The sequence below is a fragment of the Channa argus genome, chromosome 13, assembly GCF_033026475.1.
Source record: "Channa argus isolate prfri chromosome 13, Channa argus male v1.0, whole genome shotgun sequence".
Classification (NCBI taxonomy): domain Eukaryota; kingdom Metazoa; phylum Chordata; class Actinopteri; order Anabantiformes; family Channidae; genus Channa; species Channa argus.
In genome coordinates, this window is record NC_090209.1 from 23,927,782 (window position 1) to 23,946,507 (window position 18,726).

General features: G+C 44.7%; 1 protein-coding gene across 4 annotated transcripts in view; it reads right to left on the reverse strand.

The window, feature by feature from the left end:
• Window positions 1–13,766, reverse strand: part of flna (filamin A, alpha (actin binding protein 280)) — a 39,899-nt gene extending 26,133 nt beyond the window's left edge. For all 4 annotated transcript variants that reach the window (XM_067528419.1, XM_067528417.1, XM_067528418.1 and 1 more), the window contains exons 1-2: window positions 13,549–13,766; window positions 7,373–7,863 (exon numbers count right to left, since the gene is read on the reverse strand). In XM_067528419.1, the coding sequence (XP_067384520.1) occupies window positions 7,373–7,742 (370 nt within the window). In that variant the 5' untranslated portion in view covers window positions 7,743–7,863; window positions 13,549–13,766. The remainder of the gene's footprint in view (window positions 1–7,372; window positions 7,864–13,548) is intronic.
• Between the last annotated feature and the right edge of the window lie 4,960 nt (window positions 13,767–18,726).

Sequence of the window (18,726 nt, forward strand, 5' to 3'; positions counted from 1 at the left end):
TAATAAGTGACATCATTGGGTTTCATTTGAAGGGACGAAGCAAATCTGCCTTTTCAACATACGGAAAAAAGGTCAATAATAATCAAAGTTGTCCAGCACAAAACTCAGACGAGCCTGTCCTCCTCCTACTCCTCCTCGTCCTCCTCCTCATCCTGCTGCTTATTGTTAGGACGCTGTCCGAAAACATGTGGTTATGTGTTGTTCTTTGAGTCCTGCCTCTCACACACAAAGCCACTAAACACGCTTGGAATCTGCCAGCATTCCCAGCAGACCACAGCGCACCGAGCCTGACGGAGCCCATATACGGACACAGACTGCCCCCCCCCCCGATCCGCTCTGCTGACTCAAAACCTCCAACCCCCGTGGACTAGTTTGTGTGTGTGCGTGCAGAGGCTACTGTATGCTAAGTGTGCATGTCTGTGGTTCGATGCTCCTTTTGTCCCCAAAACTCCCATGACTCATAGTTTTGGCTCGTAGCTGCAGGCCCCCTGAGTGACATCGCTATGACTTCATCACAGCCCCCTTTTAACCTACAAATGGACCTGATCCCAAGCCTCTGAGAGGGGGGTGAGTAAGAGAGTAAGGGAGAGCAATATCAAGAGGACAAGTTGTGCACAACACTCAGGTTGTACTGCAACATCTGGAGCAGATTAGTCGCGAGACCTGAAGGGAAAGACGAAACACAGCACGTCTTCATAGTCCAGAGTGTCTTCTAGCTGTCAATCACTCAGTTGCAACACATGATCAGGAATCTTTCAGCAACTAAAGCCGATCTATGTCATTCAGCTGTGTGACTGGGCTCGTGTAACCGAACCTTCACTATATGAATGTTGGTCGGGCACAGAATAGCGTTTATTGCAGACATCTGTATTCGGGTTATTGCCAGTGTAGGCCGGTGTTTTTGAAACAGCAATTTTGTTTTCATTCCAGTAATCGGTAAAGTTGACTTGGAATAAACAGGTTTACTGATTGCAACTGTGGTGCAACGTGTGAATGGGATGGAATTAATTTAACTGTAGCCTGCCCAGTCATCATCAACAGACCAGCACTTTCCACACACCACGTTTGCCGTTAGCCTGAATGTGGCCGTGTATACGGCTCAGCACTGCGTGACTGGGACTATTTCGCACTGTACATACTGAACAGATTTACCTTTGGCAGACGTCTCCAACATGATGATCAAAGTGTAGCAGACCAGTGATGCCCACACATAATGTAGAGTGGTGGGGGGGGGGAGAGGGGCTTGGTGTGACCAAAACCCAGTCAGACAGAACACAGTGAGGAAATGTCAGACATTCCACTGCCCTTATCTCTCTCCCACACACACATTTTATTACAGCACTCTGCACAACATCTGCTTTACCATTATGTTCCTACAAAACTAAATATGCAAAAACATTTGCTTTTACAAGTGTGGATGAATTCAGCCGGTTGCGTCAAACAGCCAAAAGCGAAAAATCTTTGACCTGGGGCTCTAGCTTCATCCCCTCCCACCTCTCCACCCTCCCTTTTTTAACTCCATGCAACAAGGCACACTAGAGCTACTACACTTCCTCCTCTTCCTTTCTACTCCTTCCAGTCATCCACCCTCCCTCCCTCCCTCCATCCCTGCCCCTCCTCACTCCCTCCACTGGAAAAAAGAAGTTCCTCCTGGTTTTTTAGCCTTAAAAGGGCAGAAGCAAACTGGATCTTGGCAGCCCTCCCATTCCCTGGGCTCTGGTTACAGGCGGAGGGAGGAGGGACGAGAGGACGGGGAAGGGAAAGAAGGGCCACGAGAGAAAGAGAGAGGGGGGGTGGGAGAGGCAGGGAAAAAGTGCTGTGTGGGACATTTTTAAAGCCCACACTGAAGACAGCACCCACTGAGGAAGGGCTGACATATGTTCATCTGAGTGAGGACACCAAATACAGGAGGGGGGGGGGGAGGTTTGAAGGGGATGAACAAGTACATAAAAAAGGAAAAACATGAGAACAGGGAGCGGCCAAGACAGAGGCTGAGGTGGTAAGAGGAGCACATGGGCACCACAAAGAATGATGAACAACGAGGAGGAGGTTTAATAAAAACCATGCAGCTTTGATTAACGTTTTTCTTTTTCTGGACACAAGTCAATTATGATCAACCATGAGGGCAGAGCCCGGATTCCCAAGTAACTGATTGGCCTGGTAAAAATGATTAAGGTCTGGAAAAGTTGATCCCCCCCCCCCCCCCCCCACACACACCTCCCCACCCCCAGACGCATTTCTGGCACGTTGACCCAGGCTGTGTCTGTTTGTAGGTAAAAGCTCACAGCAGAAACCATTAGACAAAAACACAACACAATGAAGTGATGTTCAAGGATCATATAAGTCACCTTATATACTAAGTGGCAAGTTATTTGAAATGTATCACTCAAGTGCATATTTTTGTGATGAGGTTAAGGGATATGTTGCTGCATATCTGCTAGTTCCGTCTGAACATGGGGCACGTTCCCAACTGTGATGTAATGCAATAGCCTGGATACTGAATGTGGACCCTGCTGATCCTCGGCGTCCACTTGAACAGTGCCCTCTTTGCCTCTGCATCGCAGGAAGTTATGCTAATGATAACGAGCTGGCGGGAAGTGATCCATTTCGACGTCGACACGGTGGCTAAAACTCTCCAGTTATCTCATTCCCTGGCCGGCGCTCTTTGCCAGTCCTACGCCACAGCTGAAAGATTAAATTTGATGCTGTATGACACCTTTTAACACAAGCAGGGTCTCAGTAAACGGGCTATTTGCATTTCCCAGTGGCTCCATACAGCTCCTCTCATTAACTGAAAGCTGATGCTGCAGTTGTAGGACCCTTGGGACTTGCGCTTTAGTGTTGTTGCTGTAATTACTCTGGGGCATTTACTGCATGAACTGGCATTTGAGCCACTTTATGGAAAGCAGAAACAGCTCAAACATCCAATGAAATTATAAAAGGTAATATGGAAAACCGTGGCTTATTTGCACGCGTGGCAGAAAAAGAGCAACTTTATCCTGTGATTACAGTCTATATTCATAAGATTGTCAATCATTCCCTCTATGTTTAAATCCGCTTTGGTCTCCACCAACTAAAATTATGAAAAGTTCCGTTTCTTTAAATATGAAATTATGACACCAAGACTTTTTTACATTCAAATTCCAATTATAAATCAGTCAGTTACACTCACAATATACAATCATACAGAGGCAAAAGACAGATTTTATATGTGGTGTCAATCATTCATCTAGCAAAGAAATTCAGAAATTTAACATCATAAGATCAAAAAAAAAGTCAAAAACGCCTTTGTGTGCGTTTAACAACCGATCACCATAACACAGTTTACTTGGCGAAAGCAATTAAGTTGTGTAACAGATGCAGACTCATTTCATCAGGTGTCCTACGCAACTATCCAAATGTAACAAACTAAGGTGAGTCAATGCAGGTGCCAACTTATCCCTCACACACACTTTGGTGCACTGGGGAGGCCTAAGGGCAACACCTGACTCTTTATTAAAAAAACAAAGACAGAAAAAAAGAAAAAACAAGGTATTCGAGGAACTGCTGAGTTGTCTGATTATTCAGAGATGCACCACCCAGTTTTCATCATCTGTTTGTTAATGCACCGTCACAGATCACTCTTATTTTAGAGTCCGTGTCCCAACACTGCTGACATGTCATTTAATTCTTCAACGCACACAACAACACTCAGGTTTAACTGCGACTGTGTTACCTGCTTTGGTATAAGTAGCAGCTAATGGCAAAAATGTTTCCAAACTTTAGGTGAACATTTCTGCATAACTGCTATAAAATCAGTTTGCAACGTTTGTTCCTCTTCTTTGCTTGGGCTGCTGCTCTTCAGCATTCACACAAGATGATCATTTCAATAAATAAAACCTTTATGTCATCTGCCCTCCTCAAACATTCAATGTACAATTTTCTCTGTAATTTGACGATGCACATTTATAGCAATCAAGCGTGTGCATATCCTTTTAGGAGGAATACCCACATATTTTCATTATTATGCAACACTGATGGGAAGAGACAGCCTGCTTCTTGTCACACAGGAGTCTGTCTCAACTTGCATGTGTCATGCTCCCAGGCAAAGACGGGAGCAGCCAGGTACAAAGTTACACCACAGCTCTGTTTATTGCGCATCCTGTGCCTGTGCGGACGACAGAAGAATTTGCCACAATCGCTGCCGTCCCGCTGTTTCAAAAACCACCACGCAGGCCCAGTCAAGCACAGATAAAGAGGTGGCCAAAGGTTTTTAAATCTTAAATCAGCAGAGATGCTGCGGACGAAAAGGCGATGATGAAGGCGGAACGTCTGCACAAGGAGCTCATTAAATTTAATTAATAAGAAGAGTCAACAAATTTGCTAAACAGCAAGTGTGTGCTTAATCACGCGTGTAAACATGGAAAGGGATGATGGTAAGGGACGAACTGCGCTTATTCAAACATGGGTGTGATGAGCACATAAGAAGTCTCTCCCCATTCCCACCACGAATGGACTCGAAGAAATCAAGTTAGAAATTAGATCCACATTAAATGTCCCACAGACCGAGGAAACTAAAAACACAGATCCATAAAAAGGGTTCACTATCACAAATATGTGAGCGATATGAGTGTGTGTGGACAGTGCTGCAGTCAGTGTCTCTCCTCTTTCACCCCCACTGGCTGCTAGATGGCAGCCTTGTCACTGCTTTTCTGACTGCACACATGTGAGCTCTGCTCGGGGGTTTATCAGTAATCGTGTGTCTGCTGCCAGTGCCAGATCATGCAGGGCTCTACAAACTGCAATCTGAGCGCTATCTGCATATCTAGCTCTCTATATCTATAGATCTATATCTCTATAGTACTCTTAAGTAATAGCCCTCCTCTCAGTGATATTAGTGACTCTACAGGGCCCTAAAATGAAAGCTGGTGGAGCCACAGCACAGATAATGACGAGAGTTAATAGCAGCTATGGGCTTCAAGTAACCATTTAAGAGTAGTTTGGACCCTGGAAACTGGGGGGACCCAGCAATCCTGGCTTTGTCAAGTGGTAACAAATTACACCTACTTGCAAATTTAGAGCTCACAAACACCAGTTATACAAGAAGTATAAAAACCATTTACCGGGGGGGAATGCGAGGACTAGTTTTTGGCCGAGTGCAGTAATGAGCAAGAAGTGAATGATCCTGGTGCACAACTGGTCTTAATACTGTTAATTATTATTTTTACACCCTGGTTTTATTTAGATTGATCACACAAGATCCCAAAGGGTTTAGAGCTTTAGAGGTTGTGGCAAACTACCCACTGAATCTAGCGTCACATCTAGTGGGGAAAGAAACAAATGATTTTTGAAAAATGCTTAATTTGAATTCTAAGTCATTTGTTGGGCACAATTTTCACCGACAACTTGCTGGTTCAAGTTTCTCTACTCTGGGAATGTATTTTTTTTAACCAGTTCTTTAGAAAGTCAGTGGGCACTGCTGCAATATTGATACTTTTTGAAAAGCATGCAAAAGATACAGTCAAATAAAAGGAGAAATGAAAGAGGTGTGGGCCACAAGATAACACGACAACACACACACGCAAAGAAACCGCAAAAAACAATGGCATTGGAAAATTTGAGTTAATACAATAAGGTTTTAGCTGAATGCGTACTGGTGAAAGACAACAGAGAGACAGCAAGAGCTCCACACTGAAGACAGAGAGCTTGTGCATGTTGCTGGAGAGTGATGGCAGTTTGGTAATTTGTGGTGAGGGTTGCTGCCTGGGTGTGTCCATTTTGCTGCAAAGAAAGGAGGAAGTGAGGGAGAAGAGCGAGCTGCACTCTGATCTTCAGATTAAATGAGTCAGAAGGAAGAGCTGGGATGATGATGAGTCAGCTGGGAGGCACAGGCAGACAGAGCTGAGCAACGACGGCTCGCTGGTGCCTGGTACTGCACCCTGAATGCCAACAGTGCGTTGCCCAATTAAACACACAATCAGCTGGCATCAAGAAAAATACAGGGAGTCGGAGGAAACAAACCTCCTAATGTAAAAACAAGTCGGAGGCAGATTGCATGTGAAACTAGAGCTCGCCCAAGTTGTACTGATGGCATCTTAATCTGCTAAGCACAACCTTGATAAACTGGTGTGCGGATTGTCTGATCCGTCTGCAGCAGCTCCCCTTCTTTGTCTCTGCTAAGATGAAGTGTGAGGGGCTGGTGAGTCGGACAGGAGGCTCGCTCAGTGCCACCTCACCTGTTGCCTGCAGCAGGAAGCGGCAGTGTGTGAGTCTGTGTGTGTGTGTGTGTGTGGAAACCAGACATTCCCCAAGAGATGACAGGGACTCACTCACGTCTGATTCACACAGACTGTGTCTAACCTTTTCCTTTTGTTCAGACCACAGACTTTCAGATAATAGAGCAGAGAGTGGCATCGATTTCTACTGCAGGTGCAGAGACGGGGAAATGTCGAGAAACAGGATTCATCATTCTTATACAAGCTCCCCAAATAACCAGTGAGATTAAATTTCAGCCCAAGTCCATCAAGGACCCTCGAGCCTCTGTGAGCCACTTGTTCACCACAGCTTGAAGAGCATGCTGCATCTCTCAAATGGTGCCACAATTTCCCCTCATACTGCAGAAAAAGGACTTTAGTTCATCCCACACTTTAACAACAAGAGAAGAATCATCACTGTTGTGAGCAGACAAGCAGCTGCATGTGGGCAAAGCCCATTTAACCCAGTTTTATGTCACTGAGCACAAGCAAAGTTCCTGCTAATGCAGAGTTTCAGCCCCGGCCCACTGCACGGCATGAGCACAGACAATAGCCCTGTGTGTAGCTCTTCTATCCTACTAGGCCTGAATTACATCCTGGCCCACAAAGTTTGGCTGGGACCGGCCCAACCCAGTCCAGGCCAGGGGAGTAGTGAAAGCCTGGGGCCCCTGCTCTACACAGTCCGACCACCTCCTCCCAAAACAACCCTCCTCAAATCTGAACATGCAGGAGACAAAAGCACTGGGGGAAACGCCTGCTTTCTTGGTGAAAACACACTCAGTAGTGTCACCAAGGCTGGTAACTTTGCTACAGACCTATTTAATCCTCATCAAACAGTGTGTTGGTCTTTAGAAAGGGGTCATGTTTTTGCAGTGTGCAGCAGCATGCTTAACTTTATTCATTTGGGCAACCCCGTAGCCACACACACACACACACACTAGACCAATTTAGCTGAAGTTATTTTCTTTAAAAAACGTACATCCACAAACAGCAGAGTAGAAAGGAGATAAAAGGCAGGCGAACCAAAACATTCATTACACGCAGCGGTGTGTGTGTGTGAGTGTGTGTGTGTGTGTGTGTGTGTGTGTGTGTGAGTGAGTGTGTGTGTGTGTGTGTGATGCGCACACTCTCAGACCCACCTATAGACACCAGCTTGATGTTCTCCTTGTCCAGGAACTCCAGAGCCACCGACACGTTCTCCAGCTGCATCTGGCGGAAGGTGGGCCTCTGGTTGTACTTTCTGAACATCTTCTTCTGAGACAGGACCTCCAGGAGCCCGATGAGCCGCAGCCCGTCGCTGAGGTCCGTCTGCAAGTTGCCGATCCTCTTGTTGACGCATTTCAGGTGCTCGTTACACCAGCGGGTGAAGGTGTTCTGCTGGATTTTCTTCCACGGCGCATCCTCGGCCAGGTCTTTCTCCGTGGCGGGCATTTCTGCGTCCTTGTCGGTGGTGAGAGCGTTGGGAGCGGGCGCGGCGCTCTGGTGGAGCCGGGGGTGGGAACCACTCATTTTTATGGTCTCGGCTGTCTCTTGGTTCGCTGGCTGTTTTTTTTTTTTTTTTTCTAGGTGGAGTCTGCTCAGCTTTTGCGCGTGGCCGCTCCCTCTTTCTCTTGCTCACTTTCTAGCTCGTCTGTGTTGGAGAGAAAAGAAAAGAAAGAAAAGAAGTGAACATGGTGAAGTGACTTATAGCCTGGAGACAGATATTTCGCAAAAAAAAAAAGGAGGTGGTTATGGCACCGGGACGTGGAAATGGCAGTGGTTTGGATTAAATTGATGGCACAAACTGCAGAGTCCTGATACACGTCTTGAGGACTCCCAGATTACGCAGAAACCGGCCCACGTTTAGCCAGAGTTTGTCACTGAGGACAAGATCCTACAGACAACGATGGGAAAAGTAGAATCAGCAGATTCTAACTTCTGGCTCAAAGCATTTCCTAATAAAAACAGTCCAGATATTGAGCAACCCATTTAAAATAGAAGTAAACTAAAGGGAGAAAATGATTTTTAACCTACTTACTCATGAGTGACCTCAGATGTCGGAGTGTGTTTTAGGATTTTCAGTGTTTGTCTACCAGATAAGCCTCCACAGACTGCAAACAAGGTCAGACCTTCAGCAGCAGCAGACTGGAAAAAAAACACTTGTTTGGAAAATCTGTCCAAAACACAAGACTCTCCCTCATTCTCAGCCCTGATTCATCCCGGGTCATTTGGGGCCTGTTCTGTCTCCCGTCCTCCACATCCCCCTGCTTTTAGAGGCAAAGGAGGATGTTTTTCGGGTCGACGAAAACAAGGGATGGGACAGCAGACGTATGGAGATAAAAGGGCTCACATTCAGGGTCTGGGCTCATCTTTGGAATAAATATTTGAGATATCCAGAGGGACGCGAGCGTCAGTGGCTCCTCATAAGGTCACAGACTAGTGTTTGTTTGTATGCAGCTTGTGTTAGTTGGACTGTGATCACTGGCCAGTTTACATGATGATGAGATCTGGTTGAAATCCCACACATCAAGCAGGTACTGAATGATGGGAGGCAACTTTAGCCAGGGGGTTTCTTCCTTTTCACTTTAGACAGCTCTCCTCAGGTGCAACAGAGACAGATTTTGTCTATTTTTTCCAGATAACATAGTAATAGTGACGAATGGAAAGCAAATGAACAGAGCATGTAACAGCAATTATTAGTCTTGCACATGCTCCAACTCTCAGTTCTACATGTAAAAAAGCCTGTAATTAAATAATTTAGCTGTGTTTTCACCCCAGTGATCTAATCTAAAACCCGTAGAATTGAAAAATGCAGTGTATGTTCTTTTCACCCAACGGTCCACACACAGCAACATAACATGAGAGTTTAACGTAAGTACGGATGTTTCAGTGGCTTCGAACGAGCGCCATTTCCCAGAGGTCGCCGACAGTCACAGCTTAAATGTCACAGTCCATGAGTGAGCTGAGGCCTCAGATGACGCGAATGATTAACGGGGAGCAAAGATCTTGACTCCTGCAGGCGAGTGTGGGAGAGTTTTCTGCAGTTGAAGCCCAGTTTGATGGGTTTTTAATGGGAGCTGTAGTTTTTTTCACTGAGCCAACTAATAGTTTCATAGTATATATCAATGAATCACGAAGGCTTCAATAACTTTATGACAGAAACACAACCGAATGCCCAAAACACAATGACACGAATACTTAAGGAGAGATTGCACTGAGTTTTGGAATCGGCTGCACCATTATGTAACAGCTAAGACTTCGGCTCTCTAATTAGTTTCATTATGGGAATTATGATGAATTGACAGACACGAATGAAAGTTCATGTCTGTGGATTTATTTTCCTTCTGTGACAGAACAGTCGTGTCTGTAAAGACAGAGGGAGAGATGTGACTCTGCAGCTTTTTTGACTAAATAAGGAGCTCAGTGCCAGGAGCCACAGTGTGGCCACTAGCCATCAAGAATGCTTTGCTATAGTGTGTGTGTGTGTGTGCATGTGCGTGTCTGGTCAAAGGAGAATGTGAAGAATGCCCCTCACCCCTATAACAACCCCTTAGCCCTCAGCCTTAATAACACCCCAATAATAAAGACCTATTATCACACACACACACACACACATCACAGGGCCGTTTAAAACAACAGACCAACCGATTTATACATAATAAGCTGTTTAGCTCCGTTTCCCTCTAGGTGCATAATAGTACAACTTTCATTACATATAAACTGGTCACAACATTTTACAGCCCGAGGCCACGATTAAGATCCAAACTGCACGAGGACAGTGGTAGAGGACAGGACAGGACGGCAGTGGGATTAAGTGCAATGATGGAGGCAACAAAAAGCTTCCGCTGAGTGGGAACAGTGAAGCAAAAAGAAAGAATTAGACTCGGGATGAACTTCAGGGAACATAATGAAGAGTTGCCTGTAACTGAGCTGTGAAGACCGGCCAAAGATCGACTGAGTAACTATATAGTGTTCTATTGTTATAGTGGAATTTGCCAAATAAACAGGAGACAAAACACAGGGCGGGGACAAGAGCCATGAAAATATTTCAGGATCTGAAGACCAAGCTGAGCTGCTCTGGTTGGTCATTTTGCTCCCTCTAGTGATTATTCGTGGTTGTACATTGTTCAGTGGCGGATTGGAAATCACACTCTCTTCCCATGTCCTCTAGTGGACTTTACTAACAGTGTATCCGCCCCTTCAGTTTACTTTAGTCTCCAAGTCTGCTGCCAAAAATGCTGCAACTTTCAGTGTTTTTTCAGCCGTATTTCTCAAATAACAGCTGAAAATAGGTTTAGAGAAGTGGCCCATGCCCTGCTCCCCACCTAAGTAGCTGTACAATCCCAATTATTCAAAGTCTACGTTTAAAACAATAACCTTCTAAAAAAAGGTCCTTTTATTTCCAAAATAAAATCATATTAAATATGATGCACGGCTTTACTATTAAACTCTTATAAAGAACATGCAAATAGACCAAGTACACTCTATAATTTTAATTTTTGTTTCAGTACAAGATCCCGATCACTGTTTAAAAAAAAATAATGGATGTTCAGTAAGATTTAAAAGCAGACATCTTTCAATAAGCTGCTTTCAGGGCTTAAGGTCCTGCTGCATAGGTATGATCCCACAGGCTTTAAGGGAGAAGTACACCAAGACGAAAAGCCCAAACTGGGCCAGTTTTGAAAGGAGACCTCATTAAGATTTTGGAAACCCTGAGCCAAATCCAAGGGGGAGTTGAGTTTTAGAGCTAATCCTGTCCCGTTGTTTCCCATCTGGCTTGCGTGTCGAACCTTTTGCCAAACGAGCAGCAGCACCGTGAGCTTCACTTCCTGGATCAGCAGAATCACACTAAACCCAACTTTAAACCAATTTGTGAGTCAGGTGAAGATAATGAGAAAGTAAATGCAGAGAGATGAAATTGTAGTTTTGAAGAGGGAGGCAATGTTAGATCATGTTAGACATGTGGTGTTGATTAGATATTAAATGAGACACACATTGCGATTAACATATTAACCAGGAACAGCACTCCCACATATTTCGTGGACGACATAAATATTGTCCAAACGCGTGACTCTACATAACTCCACCTGTGCACAGGTGACCAGCCAAGGAAATGGCCATATTGAGCACGTGGGCTTGTTAAAAACACTTCGACCACGTTTTTGGAATGAGGAAACGTGTCATCCAGTGAATCGCTGTGATTCATTTCTAATCGTCTCTGGAGAGCAACAGAGGTTCTGGGGCCCAGATGGATCAGCGGATCCTAACTTCTTGTTGGTACAATTACTGTAGAGGATGACGGAAACGATTCATAGCTCTTAGTAATACATTTATTTTTTGACCACCACGCGATGCCACCTCGTCATCTCTCGCCACACCCAGATCAGCCACAACTCGAGCAGAGCAAAGGAAGTTGGAAAGCTGCATGCAACGCCGCTAACCACACGACGCACACACCCACACACGGAGTGGTGTGTAGAGAGAGCAAGTCAGATGCACAGATTGCAGCCAAGTCACTTTCCTGCAGAAAGTGTGTGTCTCTAGGTGCCACTTGGTTGGGTGAAAGTAGGCCGCTATGATTCAAATGAGGACGGCTTTGGTGTTTTCGTCTCACACTCTCGATACCAGCGGCCTCTTCCTGTCTCTTCCCCAGTCACATCTTCTGTTGGTTACCAAGGTGTTATGAGGCCGAGACGGTGCAATAATAAGTCGTATAATTAATATTATATATATATATTAATAAAAACTGCCTAATCAGTCCAGCATACAGAGGCTGCAGTAGGAAAACAGGCCTTTTCTCAGTTGTGTGTTAGATGAAGGGTGTGCAGGAATGTTAGGACCTCAGTGTGAAACCACCTGCCAGAAAAGGTTGGATTCACTCTGAGAAGTAAAGACGCAAATTCCACACTCCCCATCTCATCTTTAGGCTTTTCAGGAGGAGGAGAAACACGTGGACGCAGGGCAGATATCGTCACCTCCGTGTGGACCCACGTCCGTCCAGTCTCACGAACCAGCAGCAGGTCAGCATCAGACAGGCCACGTGAAGCAAACTCTCCCTCCCAATCTGCTGCTGCATGAATTGGGTGTTGCGGAGAAATATTTCACTATCTCTCCCCATCTTCTCTTCATTTTACCCTGGGGGTGTGTGCATGTGCAACTCTTCATCTTTCTCTCTCTCTTCAGACAATGACATGACTTAAGTGAAGATGTGAACCAGCGTGAATTAAAAGTTGTATTCTGACTCACACATCTTACGCATGTCCCTTTTTTCTTCTACTTCTGTAATAACCAGTGTGATGTTCAACCTGATTGTTGGATGTGCTTCGCCTCACATGCACCTGTGTTACAGAAAAACCATCCAGTGCATATAAAATAAAGGTGCATCTCTTTTGACATAAATTCTTTAATTTATTAAAGGAAAAAAAAAACATAAAACCAAACAAGGGGGAGTCCCCACCCTGAAACACAGCATCTTCCGCTCCTGATTTGAGTCATCAGAAACACTTTACACCCTCTACAGCCTGGGAAAACTAACATATTAAGAGCTATATGGATGGGGGTCTCACACTCGTCTGTGCAGTAGCACACAAAGCGAGTGAAGCCACCTTCTTCTTTTCTCTGACTGAAGAGCTGCATGTTCGACGCCCTGAACGTGGACCAAGTGGTGATGTGAGACCCGCTGCTGGCGGCGGGGGGCGCAAGTGGCCACCACTCAGCCCCCCGTTAAAAAGCTCCAGTGCAGTCAGTGTCCGTGGATTACCTTATTTGGTGCGGAGCCCCCTAATTGTAAATATCACATCAGGGAGATGCTCGGGTCCGCTGCTGCTGCTGCACGCGAAGAGGAGCGCGCTGGTGCGCGTCAGCCCATGAACAAACTTTATGTGTAGAAATAAAATGAAGATGAGGAGTTCCTGCGCTTTACATCCACGTTTGTGTCCTTCCACTCACCCAGCACGACAGGCTGCACCGAACGTTGGGTGACGGCATTAAAGGCATAAAGCGACTGCGTAAAGCAGCGCCAAAGCTTCACAGACACTGGAAGGTTAGGTGCGCGAGGCGTGGCGCACCGCAACCGCACTGCAGCAGCAGCAGACCACCCGGTGAGCAGCGGACCCCCCCGCCCCCCCCCCCCCCACAACCCCTTCAGCACCGCTGGTCACCGTCCCCTGACCGCTGCCCTCGTAGAGCCAGCACACATTACCAGAAAACACCGTTCACAGCGCGCAACCACACGGACACAAGTTGTAAGGAGACTTTGGAAAAGACAGAAACACGTTAGAGAAAATGTCCCACGGCGTCACTCACACCAACAAACGTACAGCTTAACAAAACTTACATGCGCGTCGCTGCCTGCGATCCACAAATATGTGTCCGGTGTCTCTGTGCTCCGCTCAGTCAGTGCGCGCAGCAGCCTGCAGTTACTGTAGTCACACAGGGTATGAGTGTGTGTGTGTGGGTCTGTGGTGCGTGTGTGTGCGCGCTGCACCGAGGTCCCGGACCTCCCTCCCCACGAACAGTCCTGGTGGGGGGAAATGGGTGTATAGCCACGTAAAAGAAGGAAAGAGAAAGTTCCGTCGCTCTTTTGCTCTTTTCTATCTCTGCGTGCCCCGTTTTCTCTCCCTCTCCCTCTCTCTCTCTCTTTCTGTCCACAGCGAGAGCCTTAATTGGTAAACGGGTAAAGCATCAGAGGTGCTGGGGGTGTAACTCTCTCCCCATTTCTGCTCCGTGCCTTCTTTTTTATGGGTCACGTCATGACCGCGCCTTCGGGATTTTAAAGGTATGATGTCACCAGCCCGTGCAGTGCACCTATCTCTCCCCATCTTCTTTTCATTTTACCCTGGGGGTGTGTGCATATACAACTCTTCATCTTTCTGTCGCTCTCTTTCTCGGGGGGCGGGCGGGGGGTTGATAGAAAGCTAAAGACAGGTCTCCATATCTTTCCTGCAGCCTCTGTTCTCTCTTTCCTGTTATCTGTTATTGTTCAAACTGGTGAACATGGGGAGCAGTGTTACTCTCTGTCAAACCTTATTCTGACTCAACGCAGTGGTGGGAGGGGTATGTGTGTGTGTGTGTGTGTGAGAGAGGGAGCGCTTGTGTGTGTGTTTGAGTGCTCTCCAGCTGAGCATTGGCTCAGAAACCAAGAATGTTCGGCCTTTTCTGTGCCCTCTACTTACAGTTCATCAGTCTGGTGGGAGGATGGAGGGAGGACAGGAGGAGGAGAAATGTTGGGAAAGTCAAAGTGAGAATGGAGGAGAACAGGAAGAGAGGACATTAGGGAAATGTTACAAAGATCTGTGTAATGATCTTAATGAACTTATGATGTGACTGTCATCGTGGGTTGAAACCGTACTCGTTTTAACTCTTTGTGTTTCCCCTGCTTTTTTGGCTTTATGCTTTAAGTGAATCGACACTAACACGGGGGACCTGGTGGTAGAACATTGGGTTGGGAGACAGAAAGCCGTGGGTTCGAATCCCACCCCACCAGGTCTGGGGCCACCCTGGTGCTGGCCCAAAGCCCGGTTCAAAAAATGGGAGTGTCGCATCAGGAAGGGCATCCGGCGTAAAAAGTCAGGCCAAAATTGAACTGCGGAACCTGCTCCGCTGTGGCCCCTGAAGAGAACAGGCTGAAAGCCACCGATGTTTAGGCTTTAAGTCAATCCGCTAGTTTCACCACTAAGACGTTGATCTACTCATATCACTCTCAACACGAAAGTTCATTTATAAAACTTATAAAACTCTGCACCCACCAAAAGCCAATTACCCTGATTGCTGTGCCCTTTGTGTCCTTGTTGCTATTTGCTCTGTGATCTCAATACCAACCTGCTCAACTGGAAAAGATTGTGTTGCCTGTCACGGATGGTTAGAGTCTTTCCCCCCTGTGGCAGTTTATTAGAGATATTCCTATAGAGTGTGTTTGGGATGAAGTACATTTTAAAGTCATTGTAAAGGTTACATTACTCACATTACAACTAAATGAGTAAAAAAAAGGGAAATTTCAGCAGTAATTTAATATGATAATACATTTCCTGTTCATATTATGCACAACACATTATCCTCAGTCTGCCAGAATTCTGGAGGTCCTCCAGACTGTCCAGACACCATTAGAAAAAGCTCCAAAGTCCCCGTTAAAATTCAAAAAACTGCAGAAAACTGTGTGTGTGTGATTGGATGAATAAGAAACAACTAGTTAAATGACATTCAATCTGTTCTTGTTTTCCTTGACTTAAAGGATTTGTTTGCCTTGTACCTCACTTGTCAGCTCCTTTAGATAAAAGCGTCTGCCAAATGACCATGTACTATTGTACCTGTGCTATTGATTATTGTCTGATAATCTAGTGGAGGATGTCAACACAAAAATAGGCAACAACATGTTTGGGTTGGTTCTTCATTTACATGTAATAATAAAGTCAATTATTCATGAGTGTAAAGAAGTTTGGTTATTATTCTTTTTGTGTGTTGTAGGGGCAGAACTTCAACTCGTAACAGGAATTACAACGTGTTTACACGTATACATACATATCTATACATATCTTAACCAGAGAGAGAGGTGTAATGTTGTAATGTGCTTGTAGTTTTCACTAGAAGTGATGCTGGTCACTGAGCTCATTGGGATGCTATAAGCAGTGTTGAGCGTAACGACCTATTCATAAATATTACTCTTCCTAGGAGCCCAGTAATGTACGTTATGAAGAATATTTCTACTAAAACAGATTCAAAGAAGATTTCGTAGTGTTACTTTAACGTAAGCTCTGACACAGCTTCCTTCGCTTGTTACTCTCCTTGATGTGTCCTAGGCACTGAACCCTAAGTTGCTCATGGTGGGTCATGTGAGCGTGTGTGTGTGTGTGTGTGTGTGTGAGAATGGGTCAATGGAAAACAACACTGTTAACTGCGTAGGATGAAAGCGCTGTACAGACCATTTACCGCGCTCTGCACATGTTGCCATCATTAACATGTTAAAACATTTTTTCTCAGATTGACTCACCTCTTCACATTAAAGCAAGAGTTCGGCCGTATATCTATTGAATCAATATGTAAACAATGTTGCACACTGTCACCGGTAGAATTCGTTATTGACTCCATTATAAAATTACATGTTGCTGTTACATTGCTTTAAATAATAAATGATTGTGGTTTTTCTTTTGCGTGTAATTGCAAACTAACCTAACTAGCTGCTTGCAATTAATATTTGGTTCAAAGACATGAAGGTGGCATTGATCTTCTCATCTAAACTTTCCAAGAAAGTGACCGAAGTATTTCTTATAATTATGTTCGGTGTGTATAGTGAAAAATAGGTTTCTGCATTGAGCAGATATGACTGAGGGAGAACACTGTGCAGAAGAGTGAGGAGGAGGAGGAGGAGGAGGAGGAGGAGAGTGACAGGGAATGAAAACAAACTATAAAACTAGTAGTTATCAATGTGTCCCATTAACCAGGATTCCATAATGTTACATCTTAGTGTGTGTGTGTGTGTGTGTGTGTGTGTGTGAATCAGTGTGTATTAATAAGAGCCAGATGTTTGCTATTGTGATGGTGAGATTGTCCAATTGGTCAATGACATCATCCGTATGAATGTAAGTTACATCACCAGAGGCTTATTTGTAGGGGGTTATGAATGCACGGGTACACACACACATGCACACACGCACACACACAGAGTCATTTTTATTTAATTGACTGGAAAGAAGATAAAACAGAACAAATACACAAGTCCATGCAGCTCACTTTGTTGTGCAGCCTCAACACACAATCACCACCAGTTTTATGAAGATGACACACTGATCTACATTTTAAAAAAACAGGGAAGATTACCAATTACACCTGGCATCTTGTCTATCAGAATTGATGTGTTCCATATACTTAACCCTTCCCCAAATAAATGCAAATAAATTGCCAATCACATTTGATCCTCTCAAATCAGTCCTAACTGGCTGCTTATAATCTATTGTTCTGTGTGAAGATTTGATTTAAAGTGAACTAAAAGCCGAAAAGCGTTTAGCCTGCTTCCCCTTATGTTTCTTGTGATAAACCTGGAGCAAAAGAGGTTTCGATTCCTGGTCCCTCTTGGCTACAGTGTCCTTCGGCAAGACACTGACCCTTGCCCTGAAGGGAGCCGCTTGCTTGGCAGCCACTGTCATCAGTGTGTGTGAATGGATGAGTAAGAAACAGCATTGTAAGAACCTGAGGAGAAAAAACTGAGAAGACGTCCTTGAGGAGACGAGAAGTGTTCAGACTCATAAAACACCTGCGTTGATGCCTGATAATATTGGAGGCCATAGTAATTTTCTGTGTGGGAAACACACAGAAAATGAATCAGGTATAAGCAAAAGGAATCAATGGAGAATCTGATAAATAAGCATAAACAATAATAGAATTAGAATGAAATAAAATATCATTTGCCATCTACTGCCATGCAATTAAAACCAAGGTCTTTTAAACCATTTATTGTGTATATGTGTTTATATTAGCTAAAAATATACCAAATGGAAAAGTTTAATCATTACTTGCATACAACAAGTCAACAAGAACAAGATGTGATGGTTGTTTGGGAGTTTATTCTTGTTACAGCTGGTTTGATTTATTTAAACAAAGAAGATTGGATTTGAAATTTGACCTAAAGTCAACTGTTTCTTCTAGAGCAAGACCCTGAGCCTGTATGTGAAAATGACAGAGAGCGGGATCATTTCAGAGGAAGTAGCTACAAATTCGGGAGTCAGGGCATCTGACAGCTTCATAACAGAGCTTTTGTTAGACAGTTACAGAGTTTAAGTAGTAAATATTTTACCTCAGTCATGTCCTCGCTTTGTTCTTCTCCTTCACACACTCAAATGATTGAGCCAAATGTAAAAAATACATGTGCATACTGACAAACCTGCACACATTCACAAACCTGAAGTCCCTGCCAACATGGCTGCACACAGGCATGAAGCCGGAGCACTTAGATTAGGGTCATAAACGGCACATCAACTCCAACATGCGAGTAATTAAACAAATGTGTCTCCTTTCCTTGTTCTTTCATCATCCTCCACTGACTCCAACTCAGAGACGCTCACACATGCACATAAAAGCCAAAGTAGATATGGAAAAAAAAGAAACGCTACTCATTAAAAAGGAGGCCATATTTAGATGGGAAACACAGAGTGACTTTTAAGACCAGCTGAGGCAGACGGATCAGTTGCACAGGAGCAGCACTTAAACTGAAGAGGGCTGAGGGATGGCGTCAAAGCACCCGTCACCAAAACAGAGTGATAGTGAGCCACTGCACTTAGCATGGACATTGTCCACTTGAGTGAGAGAGAGTGAAAGCCAGAGAGCTGAGACTGCGTATGTACATTTTACATTTTATATTTTTTTATATTACATTTTCTGTCGGACCTCAGATGTACTTTGTTGTAAAAACCAGGCGTTAACGATCTGTCCTTTCATTTACTCTTTCATTGAGGTGCATGTTCCTGTCTGCACACGCGCAGGCGAAGATTTTCAAACCATTTCTTTTTACCTGCTAAAACAGATC